Source organism: Equus caballus, chromosome 1 (assembly GCF_041296265.1).
Source record: "Equus caballus isolate H_3958 breed thoroughbred chromosome 1, TB-T2T, whole genome shotgun sequence".
Classification (NCBI taxonomy): Eukaryota; Metazoa; Chordata; class Mammalia; order Perissodactyla; family Equidae; genus Equus; species Equus caballus.
The window spans coordinates 129,840,060-129,864,277 of NC_091684.1; the positions used below are offsets into that span (position 1 = coordinate 129,840,060).

At 40.2% G+C, this 24,218-nt stretch overlaps 1 protein-coding gene across 6 annotated transcripts in view; it reads right to left on the reverse strand.

The window, feature by feature from the left end:
- ETFA (electron transfer flavoprotein subunit alpha) overlaps window positions 1-15,832 on the reverse strand; it is a 100,976-nt gene extending 85,144 nt beyond the window's left edge. For 3 of the 6 annotated variants that reach the window (XM_070233019.1, XM_070233014.1, XM_070233003.1), the window contains exons 1-4: window positions 15,488-15,683; window positions 3,080-3,226; window positions 716-797; window positions 531-613 (exon numbers count right to left, since the gene is read on the reverse strand). In XM_070233019.1, coding sequence (XP_070089120.1) covers window positions 531-613; window positions 716-797; window positions 3,080-3,226; window positions 15,488-15,526 — 351 coding nt within the window. In that variant the 5' untranslated portion in view covers window positions 15,527-15,683. Of the gene's footprint in view, window positions 1-530; window positions 614-715; window positions 798-3,079; window positions 3,227-15,487 lie in introns of all 6 variants that reach the window. The other 3 variants (XM_023652974.2, XM_070233032.1, XM_070233027.1) reach the window with 3 other exon arrangements.
- Window positions 15,833-24,218: the final 8,386 nt, after the last annotated feature.

The following is a 24,218-nucleotide window of genomic DNA, read 5'->3' on the forward strand; positions in this document are numbered from 1 at the left end:
TCTTCAGACATATCACAATGCACAGGATCAGATTACAGCTTGCTTTACCCTAACAATGTTTTCAACCACCACACAGCCCTGCCCAAACCCCTCAAGTAGACAGGATTTGGCCTTGATAAATATCCATCAGCCACACAAACAACCTACCACTTAAGATGGGTTTCTAATACAAATGACATTCACACACAGAGACAGTACAACATTGTTTTTAAAGAAAAATAATTTTTTAAATAGCCTAAATAGAGTTTTCTCCAACAAAATTTGAAAATTGGAAAGAGGCATTCTAATAAATTACGACAAAATTTTTAAAGAACAGAGTTGTCTCTGTGACAAAATTTCAAAACATGGGGATAGCATTTTAAACAAAAATTACAATAAAATCTCGAAAGAATAAATTTTAGCAAAATTACAACATTCATTCAGAAAGCCATGATTAGCTATCTAAACAAAGACTGTTGTACATTGTCAGCACAATGAAATCGACCCCTTCTGAGTAGTGACATCAGATGCCATATTCTCAATCTTCTTACCTTTCCAAAAGCAGATGCTCCAGCACAGATGTGTGTGTAACTGAACTGCTTCTGAGTTGCCAAAATCAATGGTGTCAGTTCCTCTGGGAATTAAACACATTTGATAAACACATTTCATAATATTTTCATATTCATATATTCAAGCGTAATTTAGACATTACATTTTTTCCACTGGAAAACCTTACCTGGAAGGAGGCCTTTGTATGCATCATGTTGAGCCACCAGAACTTTTGCTACACCAGCTACTTTGCAGAGATCTTGTGCCACCTACGATTAAGAGACTTTTTAATTATCCACCTAACAGAAAGACACAAATAAAGCCACCCACTATAAATATCAACAGAGCATAAAACCTTAAAGGCCACTTGCAAAAATCATTCTTATTAGAAAAGGGGCTACTTAGGAATAAAAAAAAAATTCTTTAACAAAGAAAATATAATGCCAATTGATCTTGCTACCAATTGACCTTAAACAAAAATTCCTGCCCCAAAAAAGAAAAGTACTAATCAATAAACTAAAATCAACACAGCTCTTTATTCAAATTTAACTATAAACTGAGCTCTTTACCTTTTGTTCAATGCAAGTGTAAGCCATCATTTTAGAAATGGTGAAAATAAGGCAATGACTAGGTTCTCTCTCTCTCCCTCTCTCTCTTTCTCTCTCTCTCTCTCTCACACACACACACAAACTAATAACACAGCCAATACATTCCAGACTTAGGGTTTCCTGGAGGTAAAGAATAAGACCTAACCACACTGGTATACAGGCCACTGCACTTTATTTGGCAATAATTTCTGCTAATATCAAAACTAGTGAATCTGGGCCATAGAGAAAATCTTATATAATAGTCCATTGTCAGTCACTGAGTTCCTGTCCATCTACATATATTTATTTATGATGAAGCAAAATATTTTCTATTTTAACTCCTCATTTTTCCTGTTTGGCATCAGGATGGTGTTCTGGGAAAGCTTTCTGACCACTGAGATTTCCTTTATACAAAAGGCAATTAGAATTCCCCCTTTAAAGTCTCTTTAACTACAGCATGACTGGTTTCTGCTTTAGCAGAGACATGAAAATCATATTATGGTCTTCTGTCTTCTTGTTTACCTTCACGCTGATTCACTGATGAGTAGTCATAAAAGGCTGTGCCTTCTGCCCCCCTCAATGGACTGTAAGGTTGCAACAATATTCGCTGAAGAAAGGATGCAGCACAAAAAAACCCGTGTTGAATCAAGTATTCACTGGCAGACTATCTTGTACTATAAAAACTATCTTTTTTTACCAGCAAAAACTTTAGGCACTACACAGAAGAATCACTTGCTGTTTACAATAAACAGCTAAAGAAAACAGAATAAAACTGAAATCTGCCTAGGCTATTAACAGAATCTCTTTATACAGGTACTGATTATTTTTCTTTAAGATTAGAATATGACATGATAATGAGATTATAATTGAAGAGAAGATGACTTGTTTTGATTTTTCTCAAAATAGTGTAAATAAAATAGCACTTCAAATATTTTTAAAGTAATATTAAAATAGTTATTTAAACTCACAGCAAAATAAGTGCTCAAACCCAGAACTTACATATCTGAAAGCAGGGCAATCAAAAAAGATAGCTTAGCCATGTCATCATCCATTGTGGTTAATATCAACTATATAAGATTCAATAATTGTTAGCAGGATTTAGGTAAAGAAATTCACACAACTGAACCCCAAACCTGTTAGAATACCTTCTCTTAAGATACCAATTTCATGTAAGATATCAGAGAGAAGTGACACTAGCATTCTGAACCTGCATATTTTATCACATGCTCTGCATCAATGACATTTAATAAAAAATACGTAAACTCCTCTACAAAGAAACATGTTCTCTCCACACTTCCTCCTCTGAGGTCCAAGCCCCCAACTACACACACTCAGCAGCTCCCGTGTGGTCTGAGAGGGAACTGGTGGCTGAAGCTGGGTAAGCTTAATTGGAGTACAATTTCAACTACACTGCAGCCCAGTGGTACAATACTCTGCAAACCATATTATAGCACCTTTCCAGGGGGTTAGTTTACAAGGCTATCATTGTCTTATCTCAACAACAACAACAAAAAAAACAAAGAACATCTTTTAGTTCCAGCTATAGTTTGGAAAGTATAATACCTACATTTGAATTCTCATACCAATTAAAAATTAACACCCATGACACTTTGTCCAGATTTACCACTTTCAGGAATTACAAGTGATTAGCAAGTATATTCATCAATACAAAAAAAGGATTGGCCCTCAAAGGGGACTCAAACATTATCATTCTACTTGGTACCTGATGGCACATAATGGTGCCAGTGAAACTAAATCAAGTATGCTCATTTCAAAAGACAAAATGCTTAGTGAGCAAACCTTTTAGCTCCTTTTTCACACTTAGTAATGGTTGTGATATTGGCCATTTAATGAGGATTAGAGCCCAGTCTGGGCTAAAGTCCTCAGTATAATTCTCTGTCGCATCGTTCCCGGTCTCTTGATAGAGATTGTATTTGCTATGGCTGACCTTAAAAATTTCTCACCTTGTCACATTTGGTTCCAGCTACTAAGCAGGACACCTCACCTCCGAGATGTCTGGCTGCAGTGATGGTATTTAATGTAATAGGTGCTAGGGTATTATTTGCATGTTCAGCTATTACCAGGGTACTCTGAAATCGTAGCAATGAGGCCTAAAAAGAGGGGAAAAAAAAGGGAAAAGAATGTTGTCACACAAGTAGGGTTTTTTTTACTCTAATTGTTAAGCACATGTGCTTTAAAGAAAACTATACATAATACTCAGTTCTATAAATGTATTTATAAAATATTTGTTCACTAGCAAAAATTGAGTTATTTGTATCTATCACTCTATTACTATTTTTCCCTAACATGAAACATGCAAATTAGTGTTTTACTGTTAGAAAAAATTTTTAATTATTTCAAAAAAAACCTTCCCACTAATCTATGTTCAATTAGAAACTGCCAAATATATGTACATTTAAAATCCTTAGAACATATTAACCGTCAAACTAAGAATCAAACTATTACCAATTACATTCACCTGCAGCAATACTGCTAAAGAGTACAGTATATCCAGAAATAACGGATCTGAAATCAGTTACTAGAGTTGATTTTATTGCTCCAGGCAAAATGCATTCAATACCAAAATAACAGATAATGTAAATCTGTCTTTGAAAATACAACACTACACAGCAATTTTGCTGAAGTTTCAACTGTTCAAATATGCTTCCAAATTCAAAAAAGAAGCTTGTAGACAGTATCTTGGAACCAACCAATATCCACTCATATCTACTGTGGATTATCAAGAGATCACCAATAGTTCATGCTCACCTGGAATTCCAAACACCAGGAACACATAGATGGACAAAAATGGACCCTGTGCTCAAAGATTTGAAGGGAAATAAGACTTGTTCACACACAATTATAAGTCAGAACAGTTTTTCAGTTAATGAAGAGATCCAAAATGTTGGAGGCTGCAAAGCATGAAGTAGAGAATCACGAGGAAGAAAGGAACGAAGTTCAGGTGTTCCTGTCATGCGAAAAGAGGAGGACGGGCACCACAGGCATGAGGAAAGAAGAAAACTCTGGAACTATCCTTGTGGGAAATGGCAATGAGAAAAAGAGGCAATGACGATTGTGTGGCTTAACTCAGCGATAATCTTCAGACCTGGAGTTGGAGTGAAGAAAGCATAGTATAAAATTTACCCAGAGCTGGAAATTTACAAGGAGGGTATGAATGAAGGGAAGCCAGACAGGAAACCATAATGCTGGTTACACAACTAAATTTACAAAATACCTGTTTTCATGTATATATTGTAAATATCAATGGTTACATTTTAATATTTTTCACCTTTTCATTAATATAGTATATAAGCATACCAGTTAACCAGTCTCTGCAGTCATCTGGGTTATCAGCAATTTTTTATTATTATAAACAATGCAGAGAAGACCATCCTCAGAGCTAAATCTTTGCACTGATGCTCAACAGATGACAGTTCCCTTATTTTCCTAGAAAGACTTTTCTGTCTGGAAGCCCGCCAGACTCGACTCTAGCTGTTCTGCTTCCACAGAAGACTAAGCCAGATTCTGTGCAACCTTCAAGAAGATAGGAACCCTCCTACCCCTCTACTCTACATACCTACACACCTACCTACCTCCTACACTACCAGTTCATCCCTAACCTTCTCCTCAGCCCTCTAAACGTCCTCTATCCTTGATGAACTCAATCACAGAGCCGGGGATCAGAGACTCTAGCGTAAGCCTCCCTGGAGTAGAAATGCTTCCTGAGCCACACCAACCTGAGGGTGGGAAGAGGAAGAGAGGAAGAGATGAGCACAGCAGGACATGCCAGAGGAAGGAATCACTGCACTGTGTATCAATAGATGACATTTTTTGTCTTTTTCCTCCCTTTTTGTTTAGTTGAAGCAAGGAAAGGGGAGAAAATGAGACTTTTGTTGTTGTCAAATCAAGTACCTGTCTGTATATCTTTTTCTTTTTTACAATAAAAAATTGCCTTCTTACACAAGCTGGTTTAAATTAACATTAGAAATCTTAATGCGTATCTTAAGATGCTTTTCTAATGAAAAATTCCTAGAAGTGTTAGATCAAGAGGTAGGCACACTTTTAAGGCTTTTTAACACTGACTGACACAAACCATTCTCCAAAAAAGTTATAGCAATTCACAACAATTCACAATCCTTGGGATGGAATGAAAGTTTTTAGAAGACAAATACCATACCTGTTCTTTTTTTTTTTTTTGAGGAAGATTAGCCCCGAGCTAACATCTGCTGCCACTCCTCTTTTTGCTGAGGAAGACTGGCCATAAGCTAACATCTGTGCCCATCTTCCTCTACTTTATATGTGGGACGCCTACCACAGCGTGGCTTGACAAGCCATGCATAGGTCCACACCTGGGATCTAAGCCAGCGAACCCTGGCCGCCAAAGCAGAATGTGTGAACTTAACCGCTACGCCACCAGGCCGGCCCCGTACCTGTTCATTTTTTTATCCCCAGAGTCTAACACAAATATATATCTGTAGAATTACATGGTGGGGGCCGGCCTGGTGATGCAGCGGTCAAGTGCCCTTCTCAGAGGCCCAGGGTTCACCAGTTCGGATCCCAGGTGTGGACATGGCACCACTTGGCAAGCCATGCTGTGGCAGGCGTCCCACGTATAAAAAAAAGTGGAGGAAGATGGGCATGGATGTTAGCTCAGGACCAGTCTTCCTCAGCAAAAACAGGAGGATTGGCAGTAGTTAGCTCAGGGCTAATCTTCCTCAAAAAAAAAAAGAAAAAAAAGAATTACATGGTACTTTTTCTTTTTTAACCAGAAGAGCATAATATCTCGTAAAGAACTTTGTAATTAGGACTCAATGGAACAATTTATGATTTAAATCACATTTCACAAGAATTGCCAGTAACAAACTATTTATTACCAATAAATATCAGACATCATATTTCTGATGTTTCACACATCGTTTACCATAAAAATTAGGAGATTTCCATCACCATTTGAAGAATAAATCCAAGATTTGGTGGCAGAAAGCCCATATTTGCTGTAAATTATAGTTCTATCATAAGATAATTCAGGTAGTTCTCCTAAGGAATCATCAAGTTTTCTAGAACTTCCAGAGGGACACTGTATATTCTTTTCAAAAGACAGTTCACTGTTCAAAGTTAGATTTATGAGGGTAAACAAAAGAAAATATGTAAGAACACACTCAGTCCATCTGTCTGATCAATCTTTACTAAGCATAAAAGCATTTTTTAATACTAAGTTTCCTTCTAACTCAACGTTCTACCTTCTATTTCTTAGACACTACCTAAAGAGAAGCTCCATCATCTAAACAGTTATGGGGCTTAATTCAGCAATAATAGCTGTGTGTAGCCTAGAGCAGGAGAAATTGGTCTGTGACCTTCAAGATGTTACTCCTCAACCTACAGCCCAGTTTCTTCATCTGTGATTTGAGAGAAACAAACTAGATCAGATGTTTTCAAACTACACTCCACAAAAAGCTAAGGTTTTCAGGGAGGCAGCTAAGGAATGAACCACCACAAAGGATAAAGTAGGAACCAGGCAGGTAGGGCTGCCAGAACGGCCCATAGCTTTGCTTTAACCAAATTAACCAAACTAACATTTACAGAGCACTGTACTAAGCATATATAGAAAAAACACCTTATTTAAAACTCATAAAACTTCTATGATGTAGGTACTATTATTACCCTGACTTTACAGATGAGGACACTGGAGCTTAGAAGCTACATAGCTAGGAAGTAGAGCCATGTTAAAAGTCCAAGTAGTCAGATTTCAGAAATTGGGTTTTTTAATTACCAGCTCACATCAAAGCACCATCATTTTTAGCTGTTGTATATATGGGTCATTCCTATAAGATTTCACTTAGCAAATATTCTCCTGATTTTTTAAAAAACAGCCCTGGTCAAAAAGAAACAAAAAAAGGTGACATCAAAGGCCTCTTCCAGCTCTAAAAATTCTATAACACTAAAATCCTATCTTAAGTAACAGAGAGGCATAGAATATCATTAAAGATTCAAAAAGTACAGGTCCATTACTGAAAAGGTTTTTAAACAAAAGTCATTTTATTATCTTATGACCCACTGCATTGGTATACTTTAGGGCCCTCTTTTTTATGGGGAAAAAAGGAGCCCAATTCTTAAACATTTAAAAATAACTATTGAAATAATAAGGTAACTGCCCAGAAAGAAATCTCAGTCTCTTCAAAACAACGCTACTTAAATTAAAATTAATTAACGCAGACTGCTGCCACCATAACTCTTGGTCGTCACCTTTATCTGGACCCTCAAAACTGCCTGGCAATGTTACTACGATATCCTTGTTGGCACTCACTTACTCTCCATAGCAACTATTTCAATTATCTCCTTCTGATGTTTCTCAAACTGCCAACACAATCTGCTCCCTGCTCTCAGAAGAGAGCCTTACTTCCTACTTCAAAATGAAAACTGAAGCCATCAGAATGAACCTCCTTTCCCTTCCTGATATCCAACACAGAAATTTCTGCCCCTGCCTATCACAGTGGAAGTTGCTGCAGGTCCTTCCTCCTGGATCTGATCCCTTCATCCTCTCTTTTTCTTTTTCTGAGGAAGATTAGCCCTGCGCTAACATCTGCTGCCAATCCTCCTCTTTTTGCTGAGGAAGACTGGCCCTGAGCTCGCATCCATGCCCATCTTACTCTACTTTATACATGGGACGACTACCATAGCATGGTGTGCCAAGAGGTGCCATGTCCTCACCCGGGATCCAAACCGGCGAACCCCGGGCTGCCGAAGTGGAATGTGCCCAGTTAACTGCTGTGTCACCAAGCTGGCGCCCCTCCTTCATCCTTTCAAATCTAGTCAGACTTCTTTCTGTAATCTCCTCTAAGTAATGTCTCCAACCCCTCCCTTTTCCCAGGCTTCCTCCCATCAACATTTTCACAAGTATGAGGCTCTCCCAACTTTAAAGGACCCCAAAATTAAAAACCCACTACTCCACCTTCCACTCCAGCTTTCTAATTCCTCATCTCCCACTCATGCCTCAACTACTTGCATTCTGGCTTCTGCTCTCACCAAAATTACCAAGAGATACTTTTCAGGCTTTACCTTGCCTTTATTATAGCACTTATCCACACTTGACTATATTCACCTGATTAACTTGTCTTCCCCACTTGATTTTGATTACAGGGGCCATATCTGATTTTCTTACCACTATAACCCTAGCCTCTACTTCAGTGTCTAGCACAGAGTATACATCCAGTAAATAAACTGAGCATTCTCTTTAAAAACCTCTTCATCAAAAGAATGAGATGACAAGCAACAGACTGGGAGAAAATATTTGCAAAAAACATCTTTCTGATAAAGGACTGTTACCTGAAATATGCAAAGAACTCTTAAAACTCAACAACAAGAAGTGAACAAATTGGGCCCGGCCTGGTGGCACAGCAGTTAAGTGTGCACGTTCTGCTTTGGCAGCGCAGGGATCGCTGGTTCAGATCCCGGGTGTGGACATGGCATTGCTTGGCAAGCCATGCTGTGGCAGGCGACCCACATATAAAGTGGAAGAGGATGGGCACGGATGTTAACTCTGGGCCAGCCTTCCTCAGCAAAAAGAGGCAGATTGGTGGCAAATGTCAGCTCAGGGCTGGTCTTCCTCAAAAAAAAAAGAAAAAGAAAAAGAAAAAGAAATGAACGAATTGATTTAGAAATGGGCTAAAGATCTGAACAGATACCTCACTAAAGAAGATATATAGATGGTAAATAAACACATGTAAAGATGCTAAATATCATATGTCATTAGGGAACTGCAAATTAAAACAAGAATGAGATACCACTACACACCTATTAGAATGGTGAAAATCCAAAACACTGACAACACCAAATGTTGGTGAGGATGTGGAGCAGTAGAAACTCTGGTGGAAATTCAAAATGATATAGCCACTTTGGAAGACAGTTTGGCACTTTCTCACAAAATTAAATATCTCTTGCCATACGATCCAGCAGTCGTGCTCCTTAACATTTACCCAAATAAGTTGAAAACTCATTTTATGAGTTTATGTCCACACAAAAACCTGCCCACAGATGTCTACAGCACCTTTATTCATAATTGCCAAAACTTAGTAGCAACCAAAGTGTCCTTCAGCAGATGAATGAATAAACTGTGGTACTTTCAGCAAATGGAATATTATTCAGTGCTAAAAAAAATTTAAAAAAGAGCTATCAGGCCATGAAAAGGCATGGAGGAAACTTAAATGCATATTACTAAGTGAAAAGATAGTCTGAAAAGGCTACATACTGTATGGTTCTCCCAAATGACATGATGGAAAGGCAAAGCTATGCAGACAATAAAAAGATCAGTAGTTGCCGGCCAGGGTTGGGGGGGGAGGGCAGGGATGAATAGACAGAACACAGAGGATTTTAGGGCAGTATGATACTACAACGGTGGATACACATCACTGTACATTTGTCAAAATCCACAGAATGTGTAACACCAAGAGTGAACCCTAATGTAAACTATGAACCTTGGGTGCTAATGATGTGTCAAGGTAGGTTCATCAATTGTAACAAATGTACCACTCTAGTGGAAGCTATTGATAGTGAAGGAGGCTGCGTGGGTAGGAGGCAAGGAGGATATGGGAACACTCTATACTTTCTGCTCAATTTTGCTGTGAATCTAAAACTGCTCCAGAAAATAAAGTCTATCTTTTTTTTAATCTTGTTGCTTTAAAAACATCCTTTTAGTACTTCTACTTTATACACTGAACTATAAAAAGCTATTTTAAGACTCTAGATCAGCCATTCTCCAATGTTGCTCATCTGAGGCACAGAAAATGATGTAAATGACTGTTTCTTAATTCTCCCAAGAATGAACACAGCTAGGACCATTCTAGACACACAGGTTAGAAGTTAATTCATTACATTCAGTGGATGCTTTAAGATTATAAAAGCTTGTTTCCACCTTACACTTACCTCTTCCTTTGGTGTGTGTGGGTGTGCAATATGTTTATTGGGAAGTACTCTTGGGAACAACATCCATGAGGCATCAAGGAAACAGGACTGGGCAGTGGAAGAAGTTGAACTGCAAAACTGCAATGCAGTCACAACAAAGATCTCAGCTGATCCCACAAGGAGCCCTGGAGCTAGGATGGCCCTTCAGAGTGGTGCAGAATTGAAGCAAGGGGGATGTAAATCTTGCTTTTCACACTGTGTCATTACTCCAGGACTATCTTTTCTTAATTTCCAGGGTCCTTTCAGCTTGATCCACCTTACCTTAGACAGATTCACATGGACTTTTAGTTTTGTTTTTTTTTAATAATCAAATGTGACTGATGCTTTCTCTTGTTTCTAATTCAACTCTAGAAATAATGCCACATTAAAAAAGCAAGATATGTATCTAATAACACATACAATATGAACAGAATTAAAACAATGATAAACAGATGATTTAAGACACACAAAACTCAAAAACGAAGTGACATTTTCATCTAAAGAAAATCCTTCACCCTTACTATTACTTCATCACCCAATAACAATAGTTGCAGAGCACCTTAGTTTTTACAAAGTAATTTCACACCTATCTTTTCAGAGTTTTTCTAGGCCCCTAACTAGATTAATCCTCTCCCTCATTACATTTCCCCAAAAAGTCTATACACTTTTCTGTTACAATGATTACACTTAAAATAACATGTTCAATGTCTGTCTTCCCCAGTCTATTCATACCACGTGGGAAGGGATTAGGTGTGTCTTGTTCTCCACTGTGAGCTCAGCACCTACATTTGTGCCTGGCACATAGCTGGCATTCAATGAATGTTTAGCACATAAATGAAAAGCTTCCCTCAAAGGATCAAAAACTAAAAAGCAACTGTTTCTATCTCATTGATAATTATCTAAGCACTTACATGTGTACCCCCCAAGAACAGTACAAAAACTTGTTAAATTACTAAGACAGATACCTCATCATGCTTTTAGGGAACTTATCTAGACTACTGACTAGACTTATGTCCAAATAGTAAAATGTGAAGTTTTCTTTCACCTACCAGCCACATACGCTTATTAAGTTGATTGACCTTTATGAGATGGTGTACTTCTTGAGGGCCGAGTTGGAAGGGGTTATCATCTTCTCTCCACCCTTTCAGAGCCAAATTTCTTGAAAATAATGCCTGTACACTCCACTTTATTGCCTCACCTCTCTCTTTCTCCCTTACTCACAGCAAAACGGCTTTCACTTCCACTACAACACTGAACCCAATCTCGTCAAAGTCACCAATAACCTTGTTACAGCTAAGTCCAATGAACATACTTTGGTCCTTCTCTTATTCAACCTTAACAGTTTTGACACTGATTTTGAACTAAGGAGTTCCTGCTGTGACTTTAACTCTATGTCCATGTAGTAAACTACCACAGATGTTAGGGGGGAAAAAAACAGCTGGACTCCAACTCCCTACTTTATCCTTACAAACCAGTTTAAAACCTAAAGTAGTAAGAATAATTTTCACCTACTTCTCCCAACCATCTTTGAAAGCTAAGTGGGGTAAGTGTAAGGGAGGGGAAGTGTGAGGGTCTCTAACCCTTTCTTTTGAGGGTCTTTGCTTCTTAACTCCAAAATAAAAAAGCAGGAATAAGCTATAAAATCTTTCCAAGTTCTACTGAAACAGATAAATAACACACAAAGTCACCTATCCCTATTTTAACATACATTTTGCAATAATAAAATGTGTATTACATTTCTGTACTTAAATAACCGACTTTAACCTCTTTAGTAATATGGTGGCTTTTAATCATGTCTGGAAATGTCATATAACATTGATTACAATATTAAAAACAGTCGATCTACTTCACTTTAAAAACAGAGAAGACCCTTAGCAGACACATCGGTAGGCAGCACAATTTTATGGAATTCACCTTATGCAATAAATCTTTTAGAACCACATGGAAATTGGCTGTCTTCTTTCAAAAGAAATTAAAATTTACATGCAAATTACAGAGTTCACTCTCATTCATCAATGCTAGACTATGGACTCTGAAAAATGTCGTGTTCTTTCATACCAGTTTCACAGCTTCTGAATCATGATGGATATGCCTTCCTGTCTGGCAATGAACACAGGAACACTTGAGCAATCTTGAAAAGTATTGCTTTACTCTCCACATAAAATATTTCTTTGGTATCTTATTAGTCAACAAATCAATTTCAAATGCAAATGAATAAAATGCTAATAAATCAGATTAATATCCCCACAAGAATGCTAACCAACTGCAAATGACTACCTATTGTCCTCTTAGCGTGTTCTCTAGCTCTTTATTGTAGATGTAAAATACCACTTCATTAACAGACGGCATTGAGAAGGCCCCAAAGATGAAGGATTTTGCTCAAGGGCATAAATCAATCAAAACTGGAAATGGAACTTAAGATACCAAATGCAAGTCATTTAACTAACATTCTAACAGTTTAAGGTATCTCTTTTTTTTCTCATTAATTGCAGTAAAAGACATATCATAAAATTTACCATCTTAACCATTTTTAAGTGTACAGTTTAGTAGTGTTAGCTATATTCAGTGTTGTGTTAACAGTTTAAGGTAATCTTTTAAATCTTTTAATAGATTAATCCATTATTAAAAATATGGTTTTGTGAAAATCTATCTTCCTAAATTTACTCATGGTTAGCTACAGAACAATTTTTTAAAATTTCAAGAGTGGAGATTTTAGATAAGCTATTCTGACTTTATGAGATCACAAATATAAGTAAACAGGAGCCAGACTGAAGGGACTCCCATTTTAGAAATACGGGACAACTTGAGCATCAAAAAATTTAAGAGTAGTAATGGATTATAACCCACTAAATAAAATAAGGATCCATGACTCCATAAATAAAAACATAAATAAGCAAGAAGATAATGTTCTTCCTTATAACAGAAACAGAATGCTAATAAAAGCAGAAGGGATGATAGAATTAGAAAAATCACTATTTTACATCACACTAACCATTTCTCAGGCAAGAATCATCAACAGATGTTAAGACTAGTGGGTGAAAATTTGATGAGAAACAGGAGAGTTACATAATCTCAAGGTATCTCCCCACAAATTAGTTAAAAATCACAAAGGGAGGAGTAGTAACTTGATAGTGGAGAAACCAGATGAACAACACTTTAGCCAAGTAATTAAAGTTACCACCACCAACAATGGGATAAACCAACACTATGAGCCTCCTTATATGATGCGCTGAGAACACAGTATCACTCCTGTGATACTCCTGCCAAAAATACATAACCTGAATCTAATCATGAGGAAAAACAGCAGACAAACCTAAATTGGGGGACAGTCAACAAAATAGAAGGCCTGTACTCTTCAAAAATGTCAATGCCATCAAAGCCAAAGAAAGGCTGAGGAACTTTTTGAACCAAGACTAAATAGACATGAAAACTAAATACAAGGCATGATCCTGGACTATCCTAGGCCACAACAAGAAAAACTGCTATGATATTAATAAGACAATTGGCAATATTTGAATAATGTCTGTAGATTAGATAATAGTATTATATCATTGTTAAACTTGCTGATTTTGCCAATTATATCGCGGTTATGAAAGGTAAACCTCCTTGTTCTTAGAAAATACAATGAATTATTTAGGAGTAAACGTCATGTCTGCAACATATTCTCAAATGGTTAAAAAAAAAAATAATACGTATATAGGAAGAGACATAAAGCAAATGTCCCAAACTGTTAACAGCTGGTGAAATTCAGCAAAGGGTTGTGAGATTTCTTCATATTATTCTTGAAACTTTTCTGTAAGTTTGAAATTTCAAAACTTAAAAAAGTTAAATAGGTACGTGTATTTATGTATCCATTTTAGAAGCGTTCCTGCCATTTTCTTATACACTTGAAATTCAAATCTCTCAAACGTTCTTAATGACTTTAGAGCAGCCACTCTACTTAGCTTGACTTCAAATTTTAAAAATAAATCAAGGTCAAAGTCTTTGGCAAACCACAGTAAAGATTTGGAAATACTGTCTATGTATACTGGAGAAACTGTGTTCATAATAATTATTTAAGCTAATCATTCCACTTTTTTCTGTTAGCTCTACAAAATAACTGAGTCCTAAATTCTCCCCACCCCAATTATTTCACTTACGCCATACTTCTAACCTGTCCACAAAACTTCCTTCCAATTACTGCACAGAGAAGTATTTTTCTGCTAGTCTGGCTTTGATACCTAGAATTTTTCCAAATACATGACTTTAACTTGTTTCTGTCTAGATCTTCTGAGGAAAATAATCTCATGGGGAAAGAATAAACACTGACCTGAAAGATGTGAGTGTGAACTTTTTTGGGGGGCAGGATTTTTTAATGGAACAAGGAACACAGAAGAAAACGTCCTACAGGCATTTAGAAAGATTGCCACCTATATCTCAGGGCGAAAATCCCAGTGGTGGATGGGAAAATATGCACGCACAAAAAAATTGCAAAAACATTACAAACCACTAGGAAAGTTTCTCACCCAAGTTTACAAGCAGTCTGCTCACTTAACCTAACTGTAAATTAGAAAATCTACAAAATCCACAATATAAACTGTTATTGACTTGTAATCGGTCAATCTCCAAATATTGTTGTCCCATAGTATTAAGACAAAAACATATTTTCTACCAGTCTTTCTCACAATAGAAGAGAGAAACGTGGTAAACTTATGATTTATCACTAACGAAAGCATCAAAAACTTACTACTACCAACACATCCCTGGCTATTTAACCAACAATCTGCTGATTTAAAAGCAAGTCAGCATGCAGTACAAAAAGACGACTGCCTTTCAAAATTGGCTAAAGCTGTCAAACCGGATGACACACTTCATACAATCACCTAACTGAGCACTGCCCCATTAGCCAGAGCAGAGCAAGTTTCCATAACCACACCGCCCTTTACACCCAGCCCATGACTGAGAGCATTCGAGCAGCCACAACGCTCCCAGTGAATATGTTTAACTCTTCCAGAAAAGTCGGCTTCCACGCTGAATTCAGGTTTAAAACTCGTTCCAAGAGGGTATTCCAGAAGCGACATTTTCCTCCCTCAGGTAAAGATTTCCCTGGGGCGTAGCTGCTCGCTCCCTGCCAAGCGCGAAAAGTAAACCCGGAGGGTTGGAGAGGAGCTGGGGAGACGGCAGAGAGGAGGACAGGCAGTGGAAGCGCAGGGTCCTTACTCTGGGTCACCCTGACCCCCGACCTCTGACCTCGCTCCCCAGCTGGCGGCCTGGAAGGAGTCAAGGGCAGGCCCCAGAACTTTGGCCCGGGCCCGAGGCCAGCCGGAGTCTGCCTTCGCGAGGACCAGTCAGGTCTGTGGGTCTGTGGGAGACGGTGACCTTCGCGAAGACACTCACAGGGACGACAGGTTGAGGCTGGACCGTAGCCGAGTTCGGCCCTCCCCGCCTCTACTCACCGCCAGCCGGAGCTGCCCAGGAGCCGCCACTCGGAACATGGTCTCTGCTCCCTCCCGCCTCGCAGCACCTTCGGCTTCACAACACCCCTGAGCCGGACCAAGCTGCGCCGCCTGCGCCAGTCACAGTAACGCTCGCGAGACACGAGAACGAGAGCTGATGGCCCAGGCGAGGAGAGCGAGCTCACGGTTCCTGCCTGGCCATTGGATGGTCGCGCAGCCAATGAGGACAGCGGAAAGTTAAGGGCTGGACTGGGAAGTGGGGCCAAGGTGAGGCCGTTCTCTAGGAGGTCTCCGGGGAAGCCAGGTGCAGGAATGCTGGGGCAAAGCAGGCGAGCTGCTGGTGACAGTGCCCTAGGCCGCCTCCCAGCCCCACAGTGGGCAACGTTGTTAGAGTGAACGTTCCCACTGAGCTGCTAACGTCGCTATTGCCAGCTCTTTGGATGAAGTCCACCCCTCTCACTCCAGTTGTTCTTTTGCTCACTCTTTTATTCACAGACCTCAACGCTACATCTGCAATGTGCTAAACACGTTTTCCAGATCAAGGAAATATAATAAAAGGATGTATAAGATGTTGACTTCACGAGACTGGAGGAAACATACAAGTAAACATATCATTGCTATGATATGGAGGGATTCGCTGAATTGGTGATATTTGAGCTGGGTTCCGGTAGAAGGAACCACATGGGCACCAACAGGTAAGGAACATGACAGGAAGGTTCAAGGAAAAGGGGTAGGACCCTGTGTGCTGCCTGCAGAAGGAGGCAGAATGGCTGGAGATGCAGCTGCAACAGCTTATTGGGAATCCCCATTCTACCTATCCCCACACAGTCCCACTAACACCCTGTCTTCAATCTCATTGACTAACAAATCTCTCCTGACTTTTGGATCCACATATCCACCTGCCTGCTGGGTATCTCCTCAGGATGTCCCTCAATACCTCAAACCCATATGTCCACAACTGACAGCATTCTCTTCTAGATTTAATTCTCCTCCTGTTTTGCCTTTCTCAGGGAACACTTTCCATCTCCAGGCAGCTGCTCAAGCCAGAAACCTGAGGTCATACTTGACTCCTTTCTCTCCTTTATTGCCTGTCACTAAGTTTTAGCCATTCCGCTCCTGAAACAGCTCCTAAATCCACTTAGGACTCTCTTCTACCCCGCTCTGTGTTTAGATTGCTGCAGTTTTACTGTTCCAGTCTTCTCCACCCTCCAATCCATCTCCCACTGCAACCAAAGGGCTCTTTCAAAAGGGTAAACTGGTGAGGTTACTCTCCTGATGAATACACTTCAATGGCTCCCCATTGCTTTTAGGATGAAATGCAAACCCCTTAACATGATGTTATTTGTTGGATGAATCACCAAGTTAATAAATGACTTGCTAAATAGCCTGGACTTTACCATGAAATTTTTAAGCAGGAGAGTGGTATGTTTGGAAATTATCACAATTCCCAATTTAGCAACAACCTATCTTTCCAACCTTGTCAATGAAGTCCACCAACAAATCCCATTGGCTGTACCTTCAAAAGATATCCAGAATCCAACAACTTCCACCAACACTTCTTTATTCCTCCACCACTACCACCTGCCCACAGGCCCCTATCATCTCTCTCCTGGATCACTGCAAGAGCCTCCTAACTGGTCTTTCTGTTTATACACGTGCCTCCTGAAGTCTCTTCTCCAAACAGCAGACTGATCGTGTCCTCTGCTCAAAGCCTTCTTCTACCACTGTCCCCCTCTATTACTGCCCCAGACACAGGCCTTCTGGCTGCTCCTTGAACACACCAAGCTGCTCCCATCTCAGGGCTTTGCACTCCACTTGTTCCCTCTGCCTGAAATGTTCTTTCTTGGGGATCCACACTCTTTTCCTCACTCTTCTCATAAGCCACATTTTCAGAAAGGCTGACCTTGGCCACCCTACATAAAACACCCTCCCTCCCTCCGCACTCTGTATCATCTTGTTTGATTTTTCTTCTTGGCATTTATCACCATATAAGAAGATACAGCTCTTCCTCACCATAGATAGGGTTACATCCAGATAAATTCATTGTAAGTTGAAAATATCATTGTCAAAAACGCATTTAAGACACCTAACCTACTGAACGTCATAGCTTAGCCTAGCCTACCTGAAATGAGCTCAGAACACTCACATTAGCCTTCAGTTGGGCAAAATCATCTAACACAAAATGTATTTTATAAAGTGTTGAATATCTCATGAATATCTCATTAATTTATTGCCTGCTGGACTGAAAGTGTGAAACAACAGTTGTGTGGGTACAGAATGGTTGCAAGTGTATCAGTTCACCCTTGTGATCACATGGTTGATTGGGAGCTGTGGCTGCTGCTCCTGCCCAGCATCACAAGAGAGTATCATACTGCGTATTGCTAGCCTGGGAAATGGTCAAAATTCGAAGTACAGTTTCTACTGAATGCATATTGCTTTCTTACTATCGTAAAGTCGAAAAATTGTAAATCAGGGACCATCTGTGCACATTTTTGTTCATTTCTTTATTGCTATTCTACCTGCATGAAGATGTAAGTCCCCTGGAGCAAGAACTTTGAGCCAACAAACATTCTAAGGGGGGGCCACCCTGTGGCTGAGTAGTTAAGTCTGCGCACTCACCTTCAGTGGGCCCAGGGTTTTGCTGGTTCAGATCCTCGGCACAGACATGGCACCACTCATCAAGCCATGCTGTGGTGGTGCCCCACATAGCACAACCAGAAGGCCCTGCAACTAGAATATACAACTATGTACAGGAGTCGGGGGCGGTGCTTTAGGGAGAAGAAGGAAAAAAAGAAGATTGGCAACAGATGTTAGCTCAGGTGCCAATCTTTAAAACATAAATTAATTAAAAAAATAAAAACACATTCTAAGGGCCTTACACTCAGCTTTTGCTCTTCCCTCTGTCTGAAATTCCCTTCCTCACCTGAGAGACTTCTGTTCCACCTTTAACACTCAGCTCGAGTGACATTTCTACTGTAAGGTCTTCCCTGATCCTCCAGGATGAATGAATGCTTTCCTCTTCTTCCTTCTACTAGTTCTGTGAACACAGAAGATAGGACCCAACTTGAACATAAGTTGTATCCACTTAGAACATGTCTGTGCCCGTGTGGTAGACCAGAGCTATGGATGCCCCTCGGCGAAGCTGTGTGTGGGAAGAGCAACTTAGTGTTCTGTTTATCACTGCCTTTGCCTCCCAACCCAGTCCCACACTGGACTCATTTTTGAGTACTATAGAAGTGGAAGGAAGAGGGAAGGGTTCTTTCAGTAAAAACTGAAAGGAATACTTTACTAAAAACCATGTAAAAAATTGGTACACACACTATCCTCCTTCCTTGCCTTCCCTCCCATGACAAAGCAAAACACAAAAGGGGAGAGAAGCTTCCCCCACCCCCAACTCTGGGAGAGCTTTGGCACCTCCCAGGCTCTAGTGAATCAGCAGCAGCTGTGCCCCGCAGAAGCATGATGCCCCTGGGACAGGGTGGTTCCTGGCAGAGCAGAACCAGAGCTGAGAAAGAGGCAGAAAATGGAAAAGTATGTGATAACTGACCAGACCTGCTCACGAGCACACCTGAGGCACCCCTTAGGGACTTTGTGAGGGAGTGGTGGGGAGTTCTTTATTTATGTGGGGGTCAAGTACCACGGAAATATGTGTACTAAAACCTTTGTATTCGAGGATTTTTCCCTACAGATGCTTGGGTGTCTGTTTTTCCCACCCAAGTTATGAGCTGCTTTGGTGGAGACCCATGGTGTTTATTATCTGCTTCATGTTTATGGATATTTAGTGAGTGAGTGTAGAAATGTTTGTCCAAAGAGAAAAGGAAGGAAGAGATAGTTGGGGGGATGGATGGAGGAGTTGCCACAGCCAACTCTTGAAGACTTACTCCAGTCTATTTGGAAATGCACCTCACTGTCCTCTTTCCTCTTCACGGGCCAGTGTCAGGAACAGCTCCTCCAGGATTCCGAGTGGAAACTTAAAAGAGGAAGGCTAATGGGATGAACTGTAGCCCCAGCTGCTGCAACTTTCTGGGGACCACACTTGATACTCATTGTCTCCTTCTTCATTACCCACTCTAACTTCCCCTCACCCTCAGCTAGCCTCTTCTCTGGTCTCAGTGGCTTATCTGAGGATCTGAGCCCTTGACCACCATGCCCTTCTTAGGCTAGGGTTGCTGCGTTTGTCCGTTTATCATCACAATAGGGCCAGAGAGTACTGAAGCACCCAAGTGGATCACTCTTGGCCAAGATGATGACCCCTCTTCTTGCCTGCTGGTCCCTACATACCAGGTGCCCAAAGTGTCCAGGTAGCATCTGTTGCTAATAGTTCAATGGGACTCTTGCCGTGTCCTCTGGTGGAAGATTCCCCCTTGAGGTCAAAGACCTTTAACCCTGCAGAGCTCAGAGTTATGAGGTCTGGAAGCCCAAATTCCCTAAGTGCTCACTGAGAAAAATGGTAAAGTAGGTCTCTCCTCCTTCCACCCCTGATTGCTGGATCCATGTGTTCCTGTCGTGTGATCTAATCTTGTGATCATGGCCAAGTAGCAGGACTGCTTGCCCTACAGCCTTAACCTGCTGTATAACTTTTTTCTGCCCTGAACTCCACTTAAAGCTGGAAGCCTTTTGTGTCACCTGGTATATGGGCCAGAGCAATACTCCCAGGTGGGAAATATACTATGTCCAGAATCCAAAGAGGCCTACCAGATATTATGCTTCCTTCTTCACTGTGGGAGGTGCAATAATGTATCTTTTTCTTTGGATGGGGTGTGTGGCATTCCCCTGACTCTGGACCCCTAAACATCTTAGTGATGCAAGAGGCCCCTGCATCTTTATAGAATTTATCTCCTACCCTTGGGAGTACATGAGTCAGACCAAGGCCTCTATTATGCTAGTCACTTTTTGTCCAACCGACTGAATCCATATTATGTCACTGATGTAACAGATCAGTGTGATTTTCTGCAGGATGTCCAAATGGTCCTGATCTCTTCAGGCTATATTATGACAGAAGCTAAAAGTTAACATAGCTCTGGGGCAAAACTGTAGATATGTACTGTTGTCTGTTCCATGTGAATGCATACTGTTTCTGATCTACTTTTCTCATAGAAATAAAAAAGAACCCATTCACCAAATCAATGTCCACACAAAATGTACTTGGTGCTGTTAATTTGCTCCAGCAAAGATATCAAAACTGGTGTGGTGACAGCAATAGGGCTACTACTTAGGTGAGTTTGTAGCAGTCTACTGTCATCCTTAGGTTTGGTCTGGTTTCTGCAGGGACAATACTTGTGAATTAAATGAGAAAATGATGGTGATCCTTTAGATCCTTGAAGGTTGCTTCATTGTATGTTGACAAACAGGCCCTCTAGCTTTTGTACATGATTTTCAGTTGCCTGTTAATCACTCCTAGTCTTTCATAATTTTTTTTTCTAAGATATCAATGGAGCTTAGCAACTGCCATCCAATGCCATTATCTTGTAGTTACTATTTCCCCATGTTTCTCAACTGCCCAGCACATTCCCTTCCACAAGTGTACCATCTCAATTCACCACCAGTGAAAGTTTTAACAATTGGACCACCACTTTATGCTAAGGGCTATCTGTGTTCCAGCTACCAGCAGTGATGTGGTCCTCAGTGCTAGTCTAGCAAAGAGTATTATAGCTCCCAAACTCCATCTTACCACCTGCTGTCTCAGATCGTCCTGCTTTTATTGGAAGCAGGCACTGAGACGTTTAAAGTACATGATGATTATTAGAGGGTGCCCTTAGGATCCACACTGGTGTAAAAGATGAGACAAAGCAGAATTTGGCAGAAGGAGAAGCCAGGTGGATATGCAGCCCTGACCATACGCAGGATATCCACTGGAATGTGAATTATTCTGTTATTGGATCAGATGACAAAGCAGTGTTTTGTTTGTTTGTTTGTTTGCTGAGGAAGATTAGCCCTGAGCTAATATCTGTGCCAGTCTTCCTCCACTTTCTATGTGGGTCACCACCACAGCATGGCTGACAAGGTGGGGTGTAGGTCCACACCTGAAATATGAACTGCAAACCTGGGCCACCAAAACAGAGCATGCCAAAGTCATCCACTATGCCACAGGGCTGGCTCCCCAAAGCAGTGTTTTTATTATGCAATAACACTATAACCATGCTAAAAGAATACAGTATATATCGACATCAACAGACTAAACATTCACCATAATATTCTCAACTCACAGAAGAGCAACCATCAGAAAAAGTAGGAAATTTAAGACGGAATGTATCACCTATCTGAGATATTTAAAACAGAATATCACAATGTCTCATTACATCAGAATTTCTTCACGAATGTAAAGAATTAAAATGAAGCTGCAACTGAAGTAAGTTTCTGAGTGGCTCATTTGTTAGCCAAACAAGGAAAGCCATTTACTGATGGTGAGTTAATTAAATTGGGCTCTATTGCAGCAGCCGCTGACAAAATGTGTCCAAAGAAAGTTAACTTATTTACTACTATTAGATTTTGAGTCCAAAAAATCATTGCCAAGGTCAATGCTGAGGAGTTTCTTCCCTATGTTTTCTTCTAGTTTTGTTAGGTTTTACATTTAAGTCTTTGATCCATTCTGAGTTAATTTTTGTGAATCGTGTGAGATAGGGGTCCAATTTCATTGTTGTGCATGTATTTCTCTAGTCTTCTCAGCACCATTTGTTGAAGAGACTATCCCTTCCCCATTGGGTGTTTTTGGCTTCCTCGTTGAATACTAGTTGATGGTATTTGCCAGGATTTAATTCTGGGCTCTCTCTTCTGTTCAGCCTTTGCTGTTTACGTTTTGTTTTTAACAACAGCTTTATTGAGATATAATTTATGTACCATATAATTCAAATAAATTATTTTTAGTATTTCACAGAGTTGTACAACCATCACTATAGTCAATTTTATAATATTTTTATCACCTCAAAAAGAAACTCATACTCTTTAGCTATCACACCCCTATCAGCCATCTCCCCAGCCCTAGGCAACTACTAATCTACTTTCTGTCTATAGATTTGCCTATTCTGCACATTTCATATAAATGAAGTCATGTAATTTGTGGTCTTTTGTGACTGACTTCTTTCACTAAGCATAATGTTTTCAAAGTTCATTCACGTTGTGTCAGTACTTCATTCCTTTTAATGGTCGAATAACATTCTATTCTGTGGCTATACCACATTTTATCTGTCCACTCATCAGCTGATGGACATTCGAGTTGTTTTCACTTTTTGGCTATGATGAACAATGCTGCTATGAACATTTGTGTACAAGTTTTGTGTGAACACCTTTTCATTTCTTTTGGGTATATACTTAGGAGTGGAATTGCCGGGTAAATGCTAACTCTATGTTTAACGTTTTGAAGAACTGCCAGATTGTTTACCAAACAGGCTACACCATTTTTTTTTGAAGGTCCAGTCAAGCATTTACATTGCGAGTTCTAGTTGGTCCTCCCGTGGCTTAGCTACTTAGTCTTTCCTTGGCTTCTTGTTTTTTAAGACTGGCACCTGAGCTAACATCTGTTGCCGATCTTTTTTTTTTCTTCTTCTTCTCTCCAAAGCTCCCCCAGCATAGTTGTGTATTCTAGTTGTAGGTCCTTCTGGTTGTGCTAGGTAGGATGCTGCCTCAGCATGGCTTAATGAGTGGTGATAGGTCCATGCCCAGGATGGGAACTGGTGGAACCCTGGGCCACCAAAGCAGAGTGCGCAAACTTAACCACTCGGCCATGGGCTGGCCTTGAGTTTTACAGTTTTGGCTCTTATATTTAGGTCTATGGTCCATTTTGAGTTAATTCTCGTGTATGGTGTGAGGAAGGGGTCCAACTTTATTCTTTTGCATTGGAAAACCTCACAATGAGAAAGTTACTTTTTCTCAGAATAGATAAATCTACAGAGACAGAAGGTAGATTAATGGTTGCCTAGGGCTGAGAGAGGAATGGGGAGTGACTGCTACTGGGTATGGGCTTTCTTTTGAGAGTAATGAAAATGAGTAAACTTGATAGTGGTGATGGTTGTACAACTCTGTGAATATATTAAAAATCATTGAACTGTACACCTTAAATGTGTAAATTGGGCAGGCCCAGTGGCGCAGCAGTTAAGTTCACGTGTTCCACTTTGGCGGCCCGGGGTTCGCCAGCTCGGATCCCAGCTGTGGACCTATGCACTGCTTGTCAAGCCACGCTGTGGCAGGCGTCCCACATAAAATAGAGGAAGATGGGCATGGATGTTAGCTCAGGGCCAGTCTTCCTCAGCAAAAAGAGGAGGATTGGCAGCAGATGTTAGCTCAGGGCTAATCTTCCTCAAAATTAAATAAATAAATAAATGTGTAATTTGCACAGTGTATAGATACACACATGCACAGATACACACACATCTCATGAGGGTTAGGGATGTTATGAAAAGTCTTCTCATTTACTTACTGTTTAAAAAAACAAATCATTTGAAAAATCCAGTAATTTAACTGTTAATAATTACAAGGGTCTTGTAGCACATCTCACACACCAACCTCGACCCACTGGTGTTTCAGAACTCCCTGAATGAGAGCTCGGCTTTACACCTTAATTCAACATGGTTAACACTCTTCAGTTCTCTCTGTTATTCCTCTATATGACTCAAATTCACCATTTTCCAGAGCTGCTCCAGACTTCTGCACAGAGTGTATCAGGGGCAGCAGTCTAGGTAGACGGGGAGGCCCAGGGATTTGTCTTGAAGCTGTGTTTGCATAGCAGATCCACTTT